Source organism: Molossus molossus, unplaced genomic scaffold (genome assembly GCF_014108415.1).
Source record: "Molossus molossus isolate mMolMol1 unplaced genomic scaffold, mMolMol1.p scaffold_m16_p_5, whole genome shotgun sequence".
Taxonomy (NCBI): domain Eukaryota; kingdom Metazoa; phylum Chordata; class Mammalia; order Chiroptera; family Molossidae; genus Molossus; species Molossus molossus.
Genome location: NW_023425388.1, coordinates 46050490 through 46069005, shown reverse-complemented (window position 1 = coordinate 46069005; position 18516 = coordinate 46050490). Strand labels below are relative to the sequence as shown.

The window sequence follows — 18516 nt, the reverse complement described above, 5'->3', positions numbered from 1 at the left end:
TAATACTAAAAAGATTTTCAGGCATAAACCCACCAAAAAAAAAAAAAAAAAAAGCCAATAGAGAAAAAAACCGCCACAAAATTTGGGAAATTCATAAGACAGATAAAGAAGAGTGATTTTTTAGAAAAGCAACAACAACTAATATTTATTTACTGTGTCTTAAGACATTATTCTAAGCAAACTGGAAAACCAAAGACTATGAAACAAAATGACAATGGAAAAACCAATAAAAGCAAGATCACCAATACCACCCCAGAAAAATCTTTCCAACTTGGAGAAATGAGGGTAACAGATGAGGCTGAAAATACAATTATTTCATTTTCTTTAATACTAAAGAAATCACCAATCACAGAATGTAGACAAATGGTCTCTCAGTGCCCTTCTTCCCACATTTACTACTCAATTATATGATTTTGCAATTTTACCCTGATTTCTCTCCAGCTTTAAATACCTATAACCTGATTTACTGGTGTGCTATGGGTTATTTCAATGCAAACATCCTCATATGAGGCCTAAAATTCAGGATACAGCACAGCAGGTCCTCGAATAGCACTGTTTCATTTTAACGTTAAGAAGGAGAAGAAAAAATCGATTGCATCCAGGGCTACTCCAGTGTGGAGTTGGCTTGTTCTCCCCGCATCTGTGTATTTTTCTCTAGGTACACAGTTCCTCCCACATCCTGAAGATGTGCACGAGGTGCAACTGTCCCAGTCTGAGTGAGTGTGGGTGTGTATGAGTGCACCCTGCGATGGAAGGGCTTCCAGTCTAGGGCTGGTCCATGCTTTGCGCCCTGAGCTGCCAGAATAGGCTCCAGCCACCCCACCCCCGCAACCTGAACTGGAAGAAAGTTGGAAAACCATTTTTTATCAATCTTTCTTAAATGTCCGTATAGCTCACATTTATTTCAAGGTTTAGTATTAAATGTGTTTTCAGTCTTAAGTCTGGTAACATTTTTCTGATCAGAAATATGCTTTAGGAACTTTTGTTAACTCAATTAGCCTATGGTTAAAATTGGTTTTGTTATAGAAAGTATTGCTTCAAGCCACAGTTTCCAAGAACCTATCGATGATGTTAAGTGAGGACTTAACAGTTCCTATCTCTTCAAGGGTGCTAAAGTAGTTCCTCTCTTACAGTTCTGGACACATTCTTCATTCCTCTCTCTCCTCCCAAAGCTAAAAATTAAGAATTGCCATTTAAATACAAACTCTGGTTATCTGACCATACTATAATAATGATTTCCTGGCCAGTTTCTCTATTTCTACTAGTTCACCCACACATCTACTTTCATCAATCATGTTTGGTCAGCACTTTCAGTTGTTATCAGCACATCTATCTTTATTATACCCTTGGCATTTCTAAGTAATATTTCAAAAACTGAGAATTTTAAAGTTATGAATATTAGAGTAAAACGTATCTTGCCATCAGAGGTCAGTCATACTTCCAACTTTCAGTAACATTTTCTAGTCTTTTACAAACAACTTTCAGAATTTGGAATGTGTTGTTATGTCAATCCTTACCATTTCTGTATATTTATACAGTGGATTAGTTCAAACCAGAGCTCTAAGTCACTGGGAAATTCTACTCTTCATTATATAATAAACTCCTTTTTTTTCCCTATCTAAAAATCAATGCTTATACCTCTTCCCACCCCATCCCACTTTACTTCCACCATATCAGTATCAGCTTTGTTTGGGTGCACATTTTTCACAAACTTTAAGAAAAATATAAAGCTCTAGACACCTACTCTTACTGCTTAAATCCTTTAGGCATAAGTGTAAATGGATTAAGGGCCTGACAACCAGTTCTTAAAGTACATCTGGACTGTAATGAACAGTTAATAAGTATGTTCCAATCCCCAAACCCTAATGCTACGGATAAGGTACTTTTTAGTGGCCATATCACTATTAAATTGTCCATTTGATGCAGAACTAAGTCAATACTTTTCAAGACATTTCTGTACTCTCTAAGTCACCAGAATAACAGTGGGACCCATTATACTCGAGAGACCCAAAACAGCAGGGTTGGAAATAATCGTGGCCATATTTGTCTGCACATAGCATGGGAGGAGGGGGGTTTAATGCTTTAAGTCTCCATAACTTTGTCTTTCTCATGGTACTCCAACCTTTGGGGATTTTCTCTCTCTTCCTATTCACCCTCATCTGGTCCAGGAACCATATTTCTCATAACGAAACTTTTCACATTTATTTTTCATCTTTGCATACATATGCAAACATAGAAGATTCCAAGGCATCTTTATAAAATGGTCCCTTAATTTGTTCATTCACACAATCCAAAATGTCTACATTTGAAACTCTTAACTATAAATTACAATAACTGCCCTGGCCAGTTTGGCTCAGCGGTTAGAGCACTGGCCTATGGACCACAGAGTCCCAGGTTTGGTTTCCGCTAAGGGCACATACCTCAGTTGCAGTTTGTCCCTGCCCTGGTTGGGGTCGTGTGGGTGGCAACCAGTCAATGTGTCTCTCTCACATCAAAGTCCCCCCCCCTTCTCTCTTCCCCTCTCTCTCCCTCCTGCTCTATCTGAAGATAAATGCAAAAATGTCCCGGGGTGAGGATAAAAAATAATTAATTAATTAAAATAATCATAAGTAACAAGACACTGTAACACATCTTACATGTCATTAAAATATCTTAGAACGTTCTCCCAGAAGAAACGAACAGAACATCACATAGTAAAAACCCAAGAATCTCAATATGTGTAAACTGGAGATAAGGGAGGAGATTAAGGGAACAGCAGGACTCCTTAAACAGTGGAAGCAATATTTTAAGAAATCATTTTTCAAATGCAATCTAGCCTAAATTTAAAAACTCAAAGATTCAATAAGGTGGCAATTAACCAATAATCAACCTTTGCAGATAAAACAAGCAGCTGGAAAATAAAAGACAAAAAATATTCTAACAGCAGCATTCAAAAAATAAAACCCTAGAAATGCCCTCAACAACAACAAAAATATGCAGAAATCTTTGAAATTTGACTAATAAATAAATATAAATAGAATATATAAGAAAATAAAAAACACTTCACATTCTTAGGGTGTCTTGATACTGTAAAATTTTCAATACACTATCCCTAAATGAGATTCCATTAAAATACTAAACGATTCTGTTGAAGGAAAAGTGGTACTCTTAATAAAATTACACCAAAGTGTATCTTAAAAACATACAAGAAAGTATTAAAAAAGGAAACTTTTAAATGGGAGTAGAAGGTAACTAGAATATACTACCCCTAACCCAAACATTAAAGTTTCATTTAAAGCCACAATAACCCAGACAAAAAAAGACACAGACGTATATTCCAAAAATAGGTCTACCGTTTAGAAAATTACAAATAGAGGAATAAATGGATTACTTTAAATACTATTGGGACATTTAGATAAATATTGAGGAAAAAGAAAATGGATTTACATACACACAAATCAATAAATAAAAGATTCAAAATTTTAAAAATCAATAGATTCTAGGAAGGCCCTTGTAACAAAAAACCCAAAGCCACAAACAAAAAATTTGATAAATTTATACTATCTAAAAGCTAAAATATGATAAGCAAACAATATCACAAAGAAAGAAAGAAAAGGAGAGTAAAATAACATAGTCAAATTCCCAATTTATAATATTCTCAGGCTAGTTAAAACAAGCTGATAAGAGAAAAATGGGTATGAACTACGTGAAATTGTAATTCACACAAAAATAAGTCGTAATTTTAATAATATATAAATCCTCTTTAAACTCTTACACATTTACTACAATTTATTTTGAACTTTGCTTTTCTTTTCCCACTTTACATCTGGTAGATCCTTTCTTAGCAGAATATAAAATCAATTTCATTTTTAAACATTTGCATAAGGTATACAGCAATTTTGACATGGGAGCTTAAATGACTCCTGGCAAGAACAAGGAGCACAGGATATGCTTAACATAAGAATACATTTTTGAAGTTATAGAAAACTACAACTGAAAAACAGGTTTTCGACTTGATGAGTAGTCATGGGGAAGAAAATCCTATCAGTTAAACAGAAAGTAACATGGATGGTATGAGTGTACTTCAGGAATTCAAAGATTAAAATATATAGTCAAAAATAAGAAGTGAATAATGGACCCTGGCTAATGACTCTGAAGATAGACAAAACTTCTTTTACAGACCTTCCAGGTCCCTCCTATTATAGAAAGGAAGCTGAAACCATACACATCTACATAACCCCAAAGTTTCACTTCCTAGGAGGTTATAAGTACTAAATTTAAAACCTCACCTTCTGTCTGGAGCTCTTTGCATTAAGTCATTATGAATCAGATGATAAAATGCTTTTGTTAATTCATAGTTTTAAATTCCAAAAGGTTAAATCTGGTAGCAATACTAATGTGAAGAAATAAGACACCTTCCCTAAATATCCCATTACGGCTAAGTTCCAGAACAAAACATCAAAATCTAGTTCACAGCTGGAAAAGCAGTCATCCTATCCAAAACATAAACACAAGTTAAAATAAAATGTTAATGTTTAAAGTGCTGATCAATTCATCAGAAACTTTGCTTGAGCTGTGGCATAGAAATCTAGAGATGCATGAATCGCTTTGCAAACATTCCCACTAAATTCATTAAGAACATACCATCCTAGTCTAGAAAAATTCCTTTGACTGCAAAGTAACTATCATTTCAAAGTCGCCTATTACTTTAGATTATTAAAAATACACTAATAACTTCTTACAATTGTAATTCACTACTATCCTAAATTTACATTCCTTAGAAAGGGGAAACAGAAACTTTAAAACCTTAATACTCAGCAAACTATTAACGTAAACCAGACAGTACAAATCTTCAAAGGTTTCCAGGGGAAGTCCAGAGCCAAAAACTCAAGATTTATACCCTAAGCTGTAACTCTTTCGTAAATTTCAAATTTCTTCTTAGAAGAGTTTGCTGACTGCCATTACACCGAGCAAGAGACAGTACCGTCTTGCTAAGTGAAGGGTAATTTTAATGACTCCAATCTCAAGTGGTAAAAGCAAGGCATCTATCAGGAATCAAACCTCTAGATCACATTTCTTCTCTTAAGCAGAAAGTTCTCACATTCACAACTGATCAAGTATTCTTATAATTTAAGATTCAATCCAGCTTTGATACTTCTATCAGTTTTTCTTCTTAAAGTCTCTCTCAGAATCATTGTTGTGAAATTTAGAGATTTTATTTTTTCATTTATTTGGCACAACAGTAAAATAACTACATTTTTTATGCCTTCTCTAAATATTACAGTTGATGACTTAATTATTGAAGCAAATGTGATTAAATATGTAGTCTAAAAATAAACTGATTGGAATAAATTCTCTATATATCCGATCCTATGGGGCCTATCTTAGTGGGTTAAGTCTCCATCTTCCCCAACTACATCAGGTAAAGTTTAATGTGGATAAATGCAATTACAAAAACAAAACCCATGAAAAAGGAAAATGACATAATTTATGCAAAATTTGCCTCAGGTTTTTGTTTTTCAACAACTGCCACAATGGACTTATCACTTGCTACCCTTTGATCAATTATCAGTTTATTTATTGATTCATCCTCTCAGTCTAAGTTCCCAGCCCATCAATTCTAACGATTTAACATCTCTGAAATTAGGATGCTTCTTACAATTGATGGATAGCACCTTAGAATACCTGATAGTCATGTGGCAGTCAGGATATAAATATAAATGTCATTGCTTAAGCATGCTCAAGGCCTTTGCCTGGGAGCTCAAAAGGTTAAAGCATCATCCTGATACACGAAGGTTTCAGGGTTGCAGGCTCAATCCCTGGTCAGAGCACATACAAGAATCAATGAATGAATGCATAAATAAGGGGAACAATAAATCAATGATTCTCTTTCTCTCTCTCCTTTCCCCTCCTCTCTCTCTCTCTCAAATTAAAAAATAAATAAATAAAAGTATGCTCAAACTTGGTTTGCTTGCAATTTTCTTTGACACTTAACTGCAACACCTAGACATTTCATTCAGCAAACCAATGAAGGACCATTTTAGGAAAGATTGAGGTTTCTTACCAGAAGGTTGTTCTGCTGACACCTTCTGATAAAATCAAGAAAGCACCAGCATCAAAACTTGCAGAGTGGGTGAAAAGTCTTGGAAGAAAATCCTGGAGATAATAGAGGAAAGCTCTTTTAAAGTTTGCTTGCAACATCAATGCTCTCCATGGCACTGAGAAAGATATTGTGAGAAGAAACACAATCACCTGACTGTAAAGATGTTTTAACAAATTTAATTTTACTGGTTTAAGTTTAAATGCTTGTTTTCCATTTTATGTATGCAAGTGTTTAAAGATAACCTTTCAATAAGTATACAAGAATTCTAAAAGATAAAGAAAACGAACACTCAGATTAATTGGCAACATTTCCTTTTAGTGCCTCTTACAACTGATACAATTTTCAATACAATGAAATTGTATGGATCTTCCACTAACTTCCCAAATCAATATATGGAAAAATAACCTAACCTATTTCCTGGACTCTAAACCCGACTTCCAACCTGAGCTCTCTAACTCTGGCTTACTTTTACACCTCAAATCAACATGCCAACAGTCAGAATCATCTATCGTCCTACTTTACACTCTACACACATATGATCCAATTTACAGGATTAAAAAAGAGAAAACTGAATACATCAGTTATTTCTTAAACAGGGCTGTAGGAGAATACAGTCCAATCATTAAGGCATTCATCGTCCATTATAAATTAATTTCTCTTCCATGCATCTAGAATGGCACTAGCTATGTGCCATCCTTGAAAATTTGAGAAAATAGTCTGTGTTTTATAATTCAGATGACTCTATTGGGTTGAGAACTAATGTTGGGGCTCCCAGATGCAGGTGATCATCATAACCTAAGCAATTTTATATATGAGTCTCAATTTGCAAACAGTTGAAGCATCTTAAACTAAGGTATTCCCAGGCACTCAAAGGTGTGCCAGAAGTACTTAAAGATACTCCTCTGCCCGCCCCATCCCCCAAATACCATGGTAAATCTTCCTGAACTTTTATGTCAGGTAATTTCAATAACTTATAATAAAACATTTTGTTTCTGAACTATGTATACAGTTAACATATAGAAAAATAACTCATCAGTAGAGAAAGGAAAAATATCTCTTACTGAAGATACTGTGGTATATAGTGGGGTTTCGCTATTAAGATTGGGCTCAGATCCACTATTTACTATGTGGTAGGTAAAACAAAAAGGAGTGCCCAAGGCAATAAGAAAAATAAGATTCCAAACTAGCTTGATTTGCCCAAAAGAAAGTAACAATGTCCCCTTTCTGTGACTAAGGCGACTCTATGGTCTTCCCAGAAAAACCAAGAGACTTTTTTGAGCAATTCTCAGGAGGTTCTATAAACCCTGAATGAGACGCAGCTTTCTTGGAGTTGGACATCCTCCTCCCACTCCAACCATAAAAGTGAGGAAGATTTGGCTAAAGAGAGCAAATACCCAATTCCCCACATGCCAAAAACAAACAACAAAAAAACAGTTTAAAACAGGTTATTTAATACATGGTACTAACACAACTGCCTATAAATATTCAAAAATAAGTTTGATGATGTAAATATAAAGTGAATTAATGAAACACTACAAGAAAACCTAAAAAATTTTATGTATAATCTAAACATAGGCTGTCTAAACCAGGACTGGAAACCCTGAAATCTTTAACTGGGAAAAAGTAGTTCAGTATATAAAAAAGTAAAACTTTTCTATGGCCAGGGATACCAGAATGTCAACAGATAATAGATATGGAGGGGCATTCTTAGAATAAATGACTCTTAAGCCATCTCAAAAAGGGACAAATGACATACTAATAGGCAAATGGGCAAGCAACAGGCAACTTATGGGAAAGTTAAGTCCCAATGGCCAACAAATATTAAAATTTACAAATGGGGATCTGAAAGTCAAAGTTCCAATGAGATAACCCTTTACATCCAACAGGCAAAAATTAAAATCATAAAACCCAATTCTGGCAAGGACGTAAAGAAAAGAGTAGACATTCATCAATGGAAGAAAAAGGAAGTATTTTCTTTGGAAGAATAATCTGTTAACTTTACCAGAGTTAAACAAACAAACAAACCAACAAAAAAGTTCCCTTCCACCAAGCTATCCCACTCTTTGAAACCTATCCAATGGAAGCAGATATATGGAGTAGCAAGCAAATGAGAATCAAATGTCTATTAACCGGGGAATGGCTGGATTTCAAGGCAATTCTTACTGTGAAACATTACATAAACAAATAATTACATGCCAAGTGAAAATAGCCAAGACGTAGATTATTTTATTTTTATAGAGCAGCATGGAAAAAAATCTACATTAGTATCTGAATGTGTATCTATATACCATTCTACTGAGTATGGAGGAAAATCAGGTACGATGTATACTTGGCTGTAAATGGGTTACCTAAAATGAAATGGGGAAAAGAGGAGATCAAGTGATGAAAGGAAGCCAAGAGAAAAAAAGGAAAAACAAAAAATAAAGCAATATACTTATGCATGTGTAAAATTATCCATATGTATATTCATGTATAAATATTTTTAAAGAGTTGAGATGCATCTTAAGACATTTCATAAGCCAGGACTTTTTCCATTCAGCACACATATACATCACCACTCCCATCTTTTTAAGTTTTCCAACTCTATGGATCTCAAACCTACTTACTAAGCAACAAACTTGTTTCTTTGATGTCTACAACATCTAAAAGATCTAAGTTGTCATGTGATTACAATAACAAGAACAAACATTCAAGACTGCTATTGCAATAAAAAGAAGTCTTAATTTCACCAGGTAACTGATTCATATTTTCATGCTTATATCTAATTTCCCCCTTCTCTAGATTATACATGTATATAGTCTAAAATGTGTATAGGAAACACCTTATGCTGTTAACAGTGCCAGTGAGCATGCTTTACTGATTTGCCATGACATCTACAATCGTGCGGTCAAAAAGGACATTGGAGTTTGTTTCTCAGCTGCATGTGCCCTGACTGGCTGCCTTGACCTGGTCCTTCCCTCTGAGAATAAGCACCTTCCTCCTGTCAGGAAGACTGTGGGTGTTTCCTGTTACTGATAGCTGAATGTAATCCCTCAAATATATTTTCAGTTGTTTGACTGAATGTAATTAAAAGTACATGTATTTTTTTTGTGTGTGTGTCAAATGAACACTTCTGTAGGTGTTTCATAAAAACATTTTACTGTTTTCTCAGCTGTTGTATGCTACCAGATATTGTTTTACATTTCCTAAGAACATGTGTTAAAATGTCACATTATAATTATGGACTTTCAAATACACTTTGCAAATTTCTTCTAAAGAAAAAAAAAGTAACTTCAAACAATACACTTTTTTAAAGCCCTACAAACTAATCTACAAAGGAAAATTATTTTAAATCAATGGACACACGTTCTACAAATAAAAAAGTCTGCAAATTTACTAATTACATTACACATTACAGAAATTATTGCATCATTATGAAATAAGTTCTATTAAGGAAAAAGTTATTCAAGGCACACCTGCAGCATTCACTAGTGTTGAACATTTAAGTGTTCTAAAGAACGACAATATATGGAAATTTCATAAAAATGCATTAATCTACTAATATTTGCATACCAGTAATGTTCTTGGCTTGTTAATTTCACAGGTTTGTAACACCCAACAGTTCTCCTTGAAATGGAATGGCTTAGTGTTTCCAAATGGCCACCCAAAAACTATTCCAACTTTCCTATTTCAAAGAGTTGAAGTGCCCTATAGTTCTCTCTGTATACATAAGGTTCTGTTACAATATCTGAACTTGACCAGAATCACTACATAACCCCTAAAAAAAGCCTATTTCAGTTCAGTATGAATCAAAATTAAAAATTATGAAGATAGTTTTGTACATGTGATGTTATACTAAGATTAACAATAAGTCAGAGAGCGTACAAAAGCCAAGAATGACTGATTCATGTGTTCATTCAGTATGTACTGAAGGCCTGCTATGTACTAAGTAAACACATTGAGTCACAGGAAAACATATGACTTGAAAATAATAAAAAAAAACTGTAAAACCAAAAAGTTGTAACATGAGAAAGAAAGAAGTTTTAATATAACTAATCATCTTAAAGAAATCTTGCCAGAGGAATGCATATTCCTTTGTCAACAATACATATAAACTCCATCAGTTATTACTGGGGGAGACCTCTCCTCATCCTCCAAAAAACGCGAAGCAGAAAGTGCTGAGGCTAGAGTATGAGAGACAAAACAACTGACATTTAACTAAGATTTAATCTGGTTCAGTTCTGCCATGGCTTTCAGCCTCTTTAATGTAAGGACAAATAAATTAAAGGGATTGTCATACATGTAAATATGTATGTTCAGATTAACAAAGCAATGTCTTGCATTGCTTTTGTTTTGCTTGAGCTGTTTTTATGAAGATTTGGTCCTAGAAAATTTAACAACCATCAAAACAGCTTCTTACTATTTGCTAAAGATCTGCCAAAGAATCTTCTAAAGCCTTTCGATACTCAAAAATACTACATGTTGTAGAGAATCGAGTCAATAATATTGCAATAGCTATGTATAGTATCAGATGAACACTAGATTTATCAGGGTTATCACTTCAAAAGGTATATAAATGTCTAATCACTGTTGTACACCTGAAACTAATATAATATTGTACATGAACTGTAACTGGAAAATAAAACTTAAAAAAAAGCTCTAGCATCAACAAAAAAAAATGTTATGTGGCACAATTACCACCACCAAGTGCCACATCATAAAAAAAGTTCATACTACATGTGTACATATAAAATATTTAAAGTATTTCCCAAATAGCTTACACTTTCAATCGAAAGCCAACAAATAACTGAGGATGGTATAAATACGTGGACGGTTATATCCAGCAAAAATTATAATTTGAGCCATATATCTAGTTTTAAAATTTCTAGTAGCCATATTAAGTCAAAACAGGCAAAAATTTTATTTTATTTAATGCAATATATCCAATATATTTAAACATTTAATCAGTTTTATGCTTTTTTTCATACTAAGTCTCTAAAATCCAGTATGGATTTTACAATTAAAGCACATCTCAACTCAGACTAGCACATTTGAGCCCCATGGCTAGTTGCTACTATACAGTAAAGAGTAGACTTTTGCCAAGTGAAGACATGGCTCAAATCCAGGAATCCTCCCAATTCAGTCCTCTCGACTCCCATTGTATTAATTAGTAGTAACTTACAATTAATAATGATTTAATAAGCCATATAATACTTGTACTTTCAAAAAGATCATAGTATAGTAAAGACATCAGGCTCTCTAGAGTCTGAATCTTTTTTTTTATCCTCACCTGAGGACATTTTTCTATTTTTTGTTCAGACAGAGTGGGAGGGAGGGAGAGGGAGAGAGCGCGAGAGAGAAACATCGATGTGAAAGGGACATACAGAGGGCTGCCTCCCACACGACCCAACCAGGGCCGGGGACAAACTGCAACCGAGGTATGAGGTATGTGCCCTTAACGGGAACCAAACCGGGGTCTCTCTGGACCACAGGCCGACGCCGCTCTAATAATCGCTGAGCCAAACCGGCCAGGCTAGAGTCTGAATCTTTAATCAGCCTATTAATGGGCCTACATTCGCTTATAGTCTCAGTTTCCTCAATTGATGGTAGATAACACTAATTCCCCTAAATGAGATAAATTCATGTAAAGTACTGGCACCATCTGATAGCCTGCATGTTCAATAAATAATAGCTATTATTGTTATTAGAGCTAAATATAAGCAGAACCTAGCAGATTCCACCACTTGAAAAATTGTGTTAGAAGATATCCAACTATCTCATACTGCAAATGAAAAAACAACAAGGTCTCACAACTAGCCAGTACAAGAATTAGGTCGAAGATGGAAGGAATATTGCTCTTCGCACTAAAACAAACAAGCAACTAGTTTGCTACACCCTTAATTACGGTAGAGCACTCACTCCTGTAGTTACTATTCAGTGGAGTGTCTGTTGACCCTGTGTTCCTAACTACAATGTAAGCTCACTACCCTAAAATTTCCTTTGAAGAAGACTATGCTCAACTAGGCAAATGGAAGTGGAAGTGAGAAGCCTTAGAGTTAAATCTCACTTCAGCTACAGTGTAACCTTGGACAAGTTAATCATGTAAAATGAAGATAATACCACATACCTCATGGAATCCTTGAGAGAAAAATCAGGAAATACATGTATAAGTTACATAGAATATCTAGTAAATAACAGGCACTCATAGAAAACTATTATCTAACAGAAGGCACACAAATATAATGTTGGAAATATATGCTGCAAAAAAGTAAAAATATGGGGAAAAGTATGCTTTCTGTAAGTATATAAAGCCAAGGCCTTGACAATGTATCTCTAGGTAGATAAGATCATTTTATTAATTTGTTTTCAGATTTCTCATAACCATAACAGCAAAAGTATTTAAATTCTATTTTAAAAATTAGCCCTGGCAGGTTTGGCTCAGCAGTTAGACTGTTGGCCAGTGGACCAATGAGGAGCGTATTCAATTCTGGCCAAGGGTTTGTACCTCAGTTGTGGTTCATCCCCAGCCCTGGTCGGTCGTGAGGATGGCAACCTGTGGATGGGGCTCTATCACATTGATGTTTCTCTCTGTCTCTCTCTCTCTCCCTCCCACTCTATCTGATGATAAATAAAGTATCCTCAGGTGAGGAATAAAAAAAAAAAAAAAAAAAAAGTATTAGAATTTTCAATTAGTTAATTCTTAGTTCTTTTACATTTTTATAACAATTGCATATTAAAACATGTGAAACTAAAAATTATCTTTATAATATCTAGAATTGTATGTTTTTAATTTAACAGTATTCCTAATATTAAGATAGCTACCATCTTTTCCTTAATTACTACTCTCCATAAAGAAATGAACAATAAACTATACTAACTCTGAAAAGTCTTACACTGTCAGAACACAACTCCTTTACTGTAACTCCAATAGGTTATCATGACTAGTGATAATAAATCCACGTAATTTAATTACTATCAAATTTCATGTTAATATTAAAATAAGCTAAGGTAAGAAAATTTTGGTAATACAGTACTTTAAAATTTGTTTTGTAGTCAATTACATAGTCAAAGAAATCACAGAGCTCTAAAAGCAATTAGTTCTATCTAGTATTTCATTCCTCCATGTCAGATATTACACATTTCCTTGGTACACCATGGAAACTGTCCTCTACATGAGCCAGAAAATAAGTGACTTTCAACTGATATTTTAAATTATGTTCTGCCCTATGGCTATGCAAGTTGCAAATGTACATCAGGTACATCAATTAAAAAGCATTTTAATGACCCCCAAATGGACACAATGTTTTTTGGGGGATAATGAAAATGTTCTAAAATAAGATTGTGGTAATGGTTACACAACAATGTAAATACTTTAACAATCATAGATTGTAAATTCTATCTCACAACTTAAAGGGGGGGGCATCTTAAACGGCTAATAGTATAAACCCTAAAATGCCACACTCCAGGTAGAAAAGACTATAAAAGCTAATTTTTATATGACATCCCCTATCAAGTGTTTAAGTAGCATATTTCCCATTTGTTACAATCCCTATACTTAAAGGGCTGCAAACAGGAACATATCAGGTTTTTATCTCTTTAACTGTAGATCCACTGTTCAATTATTAAAAGCAAGATACTGCCCTGGCCGGTTTGGCTCAGGGGTTGGAGTGTTGGCCTGTGGACCAGAGAGTCCTGGGTTCAGTTCCCGCTAGGGGCACATACCAAAAAAAAAAAAAGCAAGATACAACTCTGGCCTGGTAGCTCAGTTGGTTAGAGCATTGTCCGGAACTGCTAAGATTGCAGGTTTGACCTCCGCTCAGGGTACAAACAAGAAGCAACCAATGAATGAATAAGTAGAACAATGAACTGATGTCCCTAAGTCTCTCTACCCCCCTTCCTTAAAAAAAAAAAAAAAAACCACAAGATACAGGACATGCTATCATTTGTGTAAATATTTAATATTGGGGGGAGACTATCCTAACTTTTGATCAAATATTCAGCTTCTCATTGGTTCCAATTAATTTGTGAAATAAAATTTTAGTTCCAGGAGAAAACCTTTAATCAATTTCTACAGAGCACTGCCTCAAGGCATAATGATATTGGCTACTAATCCCATGACTGAAATTCTTCACTGGCAATACAAATTTAGAGCAAGCGTGTGTCTGTGCATATGGTGGAAAGGGAAGAAATAGAGAAGGAAAATCAATCACCTGTACATTGAAAAACACAACAGAAAGAAAAATACACAGAAATGTTAGCTGTTAGAGCTGGCTGGTTTGGCTCAGCGGTTGGAGCGTCAGCCTGAGGACCAGAGAGTCCCGGGTTCGGTTCCCACTAGGGGCATGTACCAAAAAAAAAAATGTTAGCTGTTATCTCAAGGCAATTCTGATAGTTTCCAAAATTCCCTCACTAACCATGCATTATTTAAATTAGAAAATATTGCTGCGACACTAAATAAAAGAAGCCAGACTCAAAATGCTACAAGGTACATGATTCTACACATAGGACATTCTAATAAACGCAAAATATGGGAAAAGAAAACAAACTAGGAGAGGTTGACTACAAAGGGGCATTGGGAAGAATTTGGGGGCTGGTGAAACTACATTCTCTCTCTTCATCCTGGTGGTGATTAGACAACTGTGAGCATTTATCAAAAGTCATATAGTTGTGTAACAAAAAGGGCAAATTTTACTATATGCAAATTAATTTTAATTCACACTGTTAAAAATCACTGTGTAGTAAGCCAAATGGTTCCAAGTGAGCAGTTTCGTGGGATAAAAAAATATTGGGGACCCCCAAGCTCTTTCAAACTCATTTTACACAAAAGAAAACAGACCCAGAGAAGTTTTGTTCAGGGTCCATTGCTAGATAATGGTAAGCTGAAGTACAGACCTAGAAGTCCCATTTGTTTAACTTCAAACCCAGGACTTCGTCCACTTCACCCTTCTCTTCTCTCTTCCTGGGTTCGTTAGACTAGTTTCCACAAAGTGCATGTGCACGTACAAGTGGATTATGACAAGACATAAAATTCCAAATATTCAAGTGCAATTATTTTAGTACATAAAAACGTGGCTGTGGGGGGGGGGGGGGTCCTTCCCAACCTTTGCCAAAGAACCACCTTCCTTTGTTAGTAACACTGACTAATGGAATCAAAGTCTAAGTAGGATCAAGCAGATTTGTGAAGTATGGATAGGTGGGTAGGATCACCATAGTACTTTATATAGTTCCAAAATGGGAACATTTGACTTATTGTGACTTGATTTTTGAAAAATACTAAGAAACCAAAGTAAAACTGTAAACAGTCTTTACTAAAACTTTCAATGATGGTCTTAGTTTTATAAAAAAGAAATGAAGTCTATCCTGTGTAGCAATCAACATAAAGTATACTTAGCTAAAAAGAAATGATGTTCTAACATCTACATGCTGCAAAGTAATGTTGACAAAACAACCCATTTCCACTTTTCAATATGACCAAAACAAATGCATGCTTCCGTTACACAAGAACTGTACAGCCAAATAGTGAGAATTTTAAACTTTTCCATGGGTGAGGGAGTGTGGATGCAAAAATAATAAACCTTATCTACCTTGATAGGAAAAGTGTAGTAAACCCATTCTTTGTGCATTGTGCCACAACTGTGTCTGCAGTCATTCAGAAAAGGCATACCACTAGGTTTGAATAAGAACAGAAGCCAATAAAATATCTACTCAAATTTTACTTAGTTCCTTTGTCTGCCACCAAATATTTATTGATTGATTGATTGATTGACCGACCGGAGAAAGAGAAACATCGATTTTGTTGTTCCACTTATTTACCTATTCATTGGTTGATTCTTGTATGTGCCTGACCCAGTATAGAACCGGCAACCTTGGAGAGCTGGGAGGACGTTCTAACCAACTTAACTACCCCACCAGGGTCTGACACCAAGTTTTAAAGTTATACTACTATAACTAGTCACACATTAAAACTCATTCTCATCAATCACTGTTTTTACTTTATGATGAAGAGCTAAGGAGATATAAATTTGTAAAAAAGCTCAGGGAGACCCTTTAGAGGCCAACTGTGATTTCTCACTGAGTTATTACCACGTGACAGTTAAACCCAAATCCACATAGCTAACCAGTAAACTAGGAAAGGGAAAAAAAAAAAAAAAGCTGAATGTCGAATAGTAAATAAAATAAAATCCTGTGGGATAAAAGGTACGCTAAAAGGAAACGTAGGAAGAACACATTCTGCGTATGCACAATACTCCTGTATAAGGAGAAGGCCCCTTCATAAAAATAGCCAGGACTCTCAAACATTTGAGATGCTGGCTTAGTGAGATTGACTGACAGACAACAGCTGGGGAGATTTTGTATTGATCTTGTAACATCTTGGCATACTTGGGGAGAAAGGGAGAATCGGGAGGAGACCGTTACAATCGCAAAACTAAACAGTAAGGACTTCATTTTCAGTTATGTGACCCCTACCCTGGAAGCCCCTACTAAATTCCTCTACTCTCGACTTCTTCCGTTTTCCAGCCCAGATCCCATAGCAATGAATCTCCTTCCTCCCAATGGAAACAAACAAAAAAACCCTCGTGGGGGAACAACAAAACAAACTCAACACCTTCCAAAAACACTGGGTACAGCTATAAAGAAACTGGCCACCTCCCTACCTGTCTCTCGGCTCCATTCCCCATTTTAAATCACACTTGAACGCCTGCAACTCTCGCCTTTTCTTCCGTAACAGAGGGATTCACGCGCCGCCCAATTTCCCAGGCCGCAAAAAGATTTCAACCCGCCACATTTCAAGGTTTTCTAGTTTTCTATCTTCGATCCTAACCCTCAAATCGGTACCCAATTCTTCTTCAGACAGTAAAGTTTATTAGCCCAAAACCCTAGTACAAAGGTGAATTCCTAAGATTCCGCGACGCGCCCCCCCCCCCCCCGGGATGGGGAGGGGTGGGAGCCGCCGGCCGAGGCGCTCCCGCTCGACCCGGTCGGAGGGGCGGGAGAGCGGCTGTGACCACACAATCCCACCGCCTCCTTTCACGACTCCCCCACCTCGCGGCGCTCAGGCCTGCTCCCAGGGAGCTCCCCGCCGCCCGGCAGCGACTCGGCTTCTCCTCACCGGCCGGCCGGGGGTCGCGCTGGCACCCAAGAAAAAGGTTCACAAGTAGGAAAACGCAAGAGGTGTCCGACGTGTTGTTTCAAAACATAACGGAGCCCGGGCCTCCGAGACCGTTAAACCGCGGGTGGAGGGGGGAGAAGCAAGGAACCCAGCGGCCTCGGGCTTTGGCCTGGCCACCCTTTCTGACCCCAAACCTCACTCTCCGGGACCACCAACCCGCCCCCAAACCTGCCCCAGCCACCAGAAGACCCGACAAAGCGGCAAAAGGGTACCTTGTAGAAAGCCCCGTTGGAGCCGCGAACCTCCACCGTCAGCTCCGCCATGTTGGAACCGCAAAGGCCGCTGGGAAGAGATTCTAGAAACTTTCCAACCAGCGGGGAGGAGGGGGGAGGGGCGAGAGGGAGGCGGGGGGAGGGGCGGGGAAACAGGGCGGGGACTGGAATCCCCCGCCCCACTCCGCCGGGGTCTCACCGCGCAGCCCTGACTCTCCCAGTGAGATCCCTGGGCTCTACCTCACTCGCCCCGGGCTCCGCCCGCCGCCGCCAACGCCCGCTTCTCCTCCCGGAACAATCGCCGACCTTTGTTGACCCGCCCCTACGTCCCCGCCCCCGGCGCCCGCAGCGGGCCCTCTCGGCCGCCGGTGCCTGCAGCCGCCCCGGAGAGAACTACCCCGACGCCGCCAGCCCTTTCATCTTCCTTCTGTTCTCGGGAATCCTGCCCTACAACTTCTGGAAGTGTCGCACCCAGGGAAGAGCAGCAGTGGGGGCTCCAGTCGCCCACCGACACAAACTTCTGAGGGGAGAAGGAGCCGAAGAATGTGCAGACGATAGGAGCTCCCACTTCTTTAGCCTGTCGCTTTAAAAAAAAAAAAATCGGTGGTCTTCTCTTGAGTCAAATTCCACAGTTCTACGGCTGACCCGTTCGGCCGAGCCTCTCCCCACCTGTTAGCCCTTGAGCTCCGTCAAACTGACTCGCAGTTGAACTCGGACGGGCACAGCCTGCCGGAGTTTAGGTTCCCGCCCGCGGCTGGGAGCAGCCAGCGAAACGCGTGGTGCAGGGACCGCGCGCGCCCCGCCCGGCTGGGCTCGCGAACTTCCACCGACGGGGTCGGGGCAGAGGGCTTCTCCGGCTCGTCTGCCGGAGCCCGCACCGGGCCGGAAGGTCGTGATGGAGACTCTGAGTATTTGAACAAGACTAAAACTCCTTCCCAAAACAAGACCTTCAGAAATGATGCTAGGACTCTTTAATATGTATTTCGTGTTATCATTTTAACAGAAAAGTTATAAAAAACGATGCCTTGCTGGCACTCGATGCTCTCCAGGGAATGCCCACTGGCCCAGCCTTT

General features: G+C 37.7%; 1 protein-coding gene across 8 annotated transcripts in view; it reads right to left on the bottom strand.

Annotated features, from left to right (window-relative positions):
- Positions 1-17660, bottom strand: part of FXR1 (FMR1 autosomal homolog 1) — a 58001-nt gene extending 40341 nt beyond the window's left edge. For 6 of the 8 annotated variants that reach the window (XM_036242689.1, XM_036242691.1, XM_036242685.1 and 3 more), the window contains exon 1: positions 17444-17660. In XM_036242689.1, coding sequence (XP_036098582.1) covers positions 17444-17494 — 51 coding nt within the window. In that variant the 5' untranslated portion in view covers positions 17495-17660. Of the gene's footprint in view, positions 1-6043; positions 6189-17443 lie in introns of those variants that run through there. The other 2 variants (XM_036242692.1, XM_036242693.1) reach the window with 2 other exon arrangements.
- Between the last annotated feature and the right edge of the window lie 856 nt (positions 17661-18516).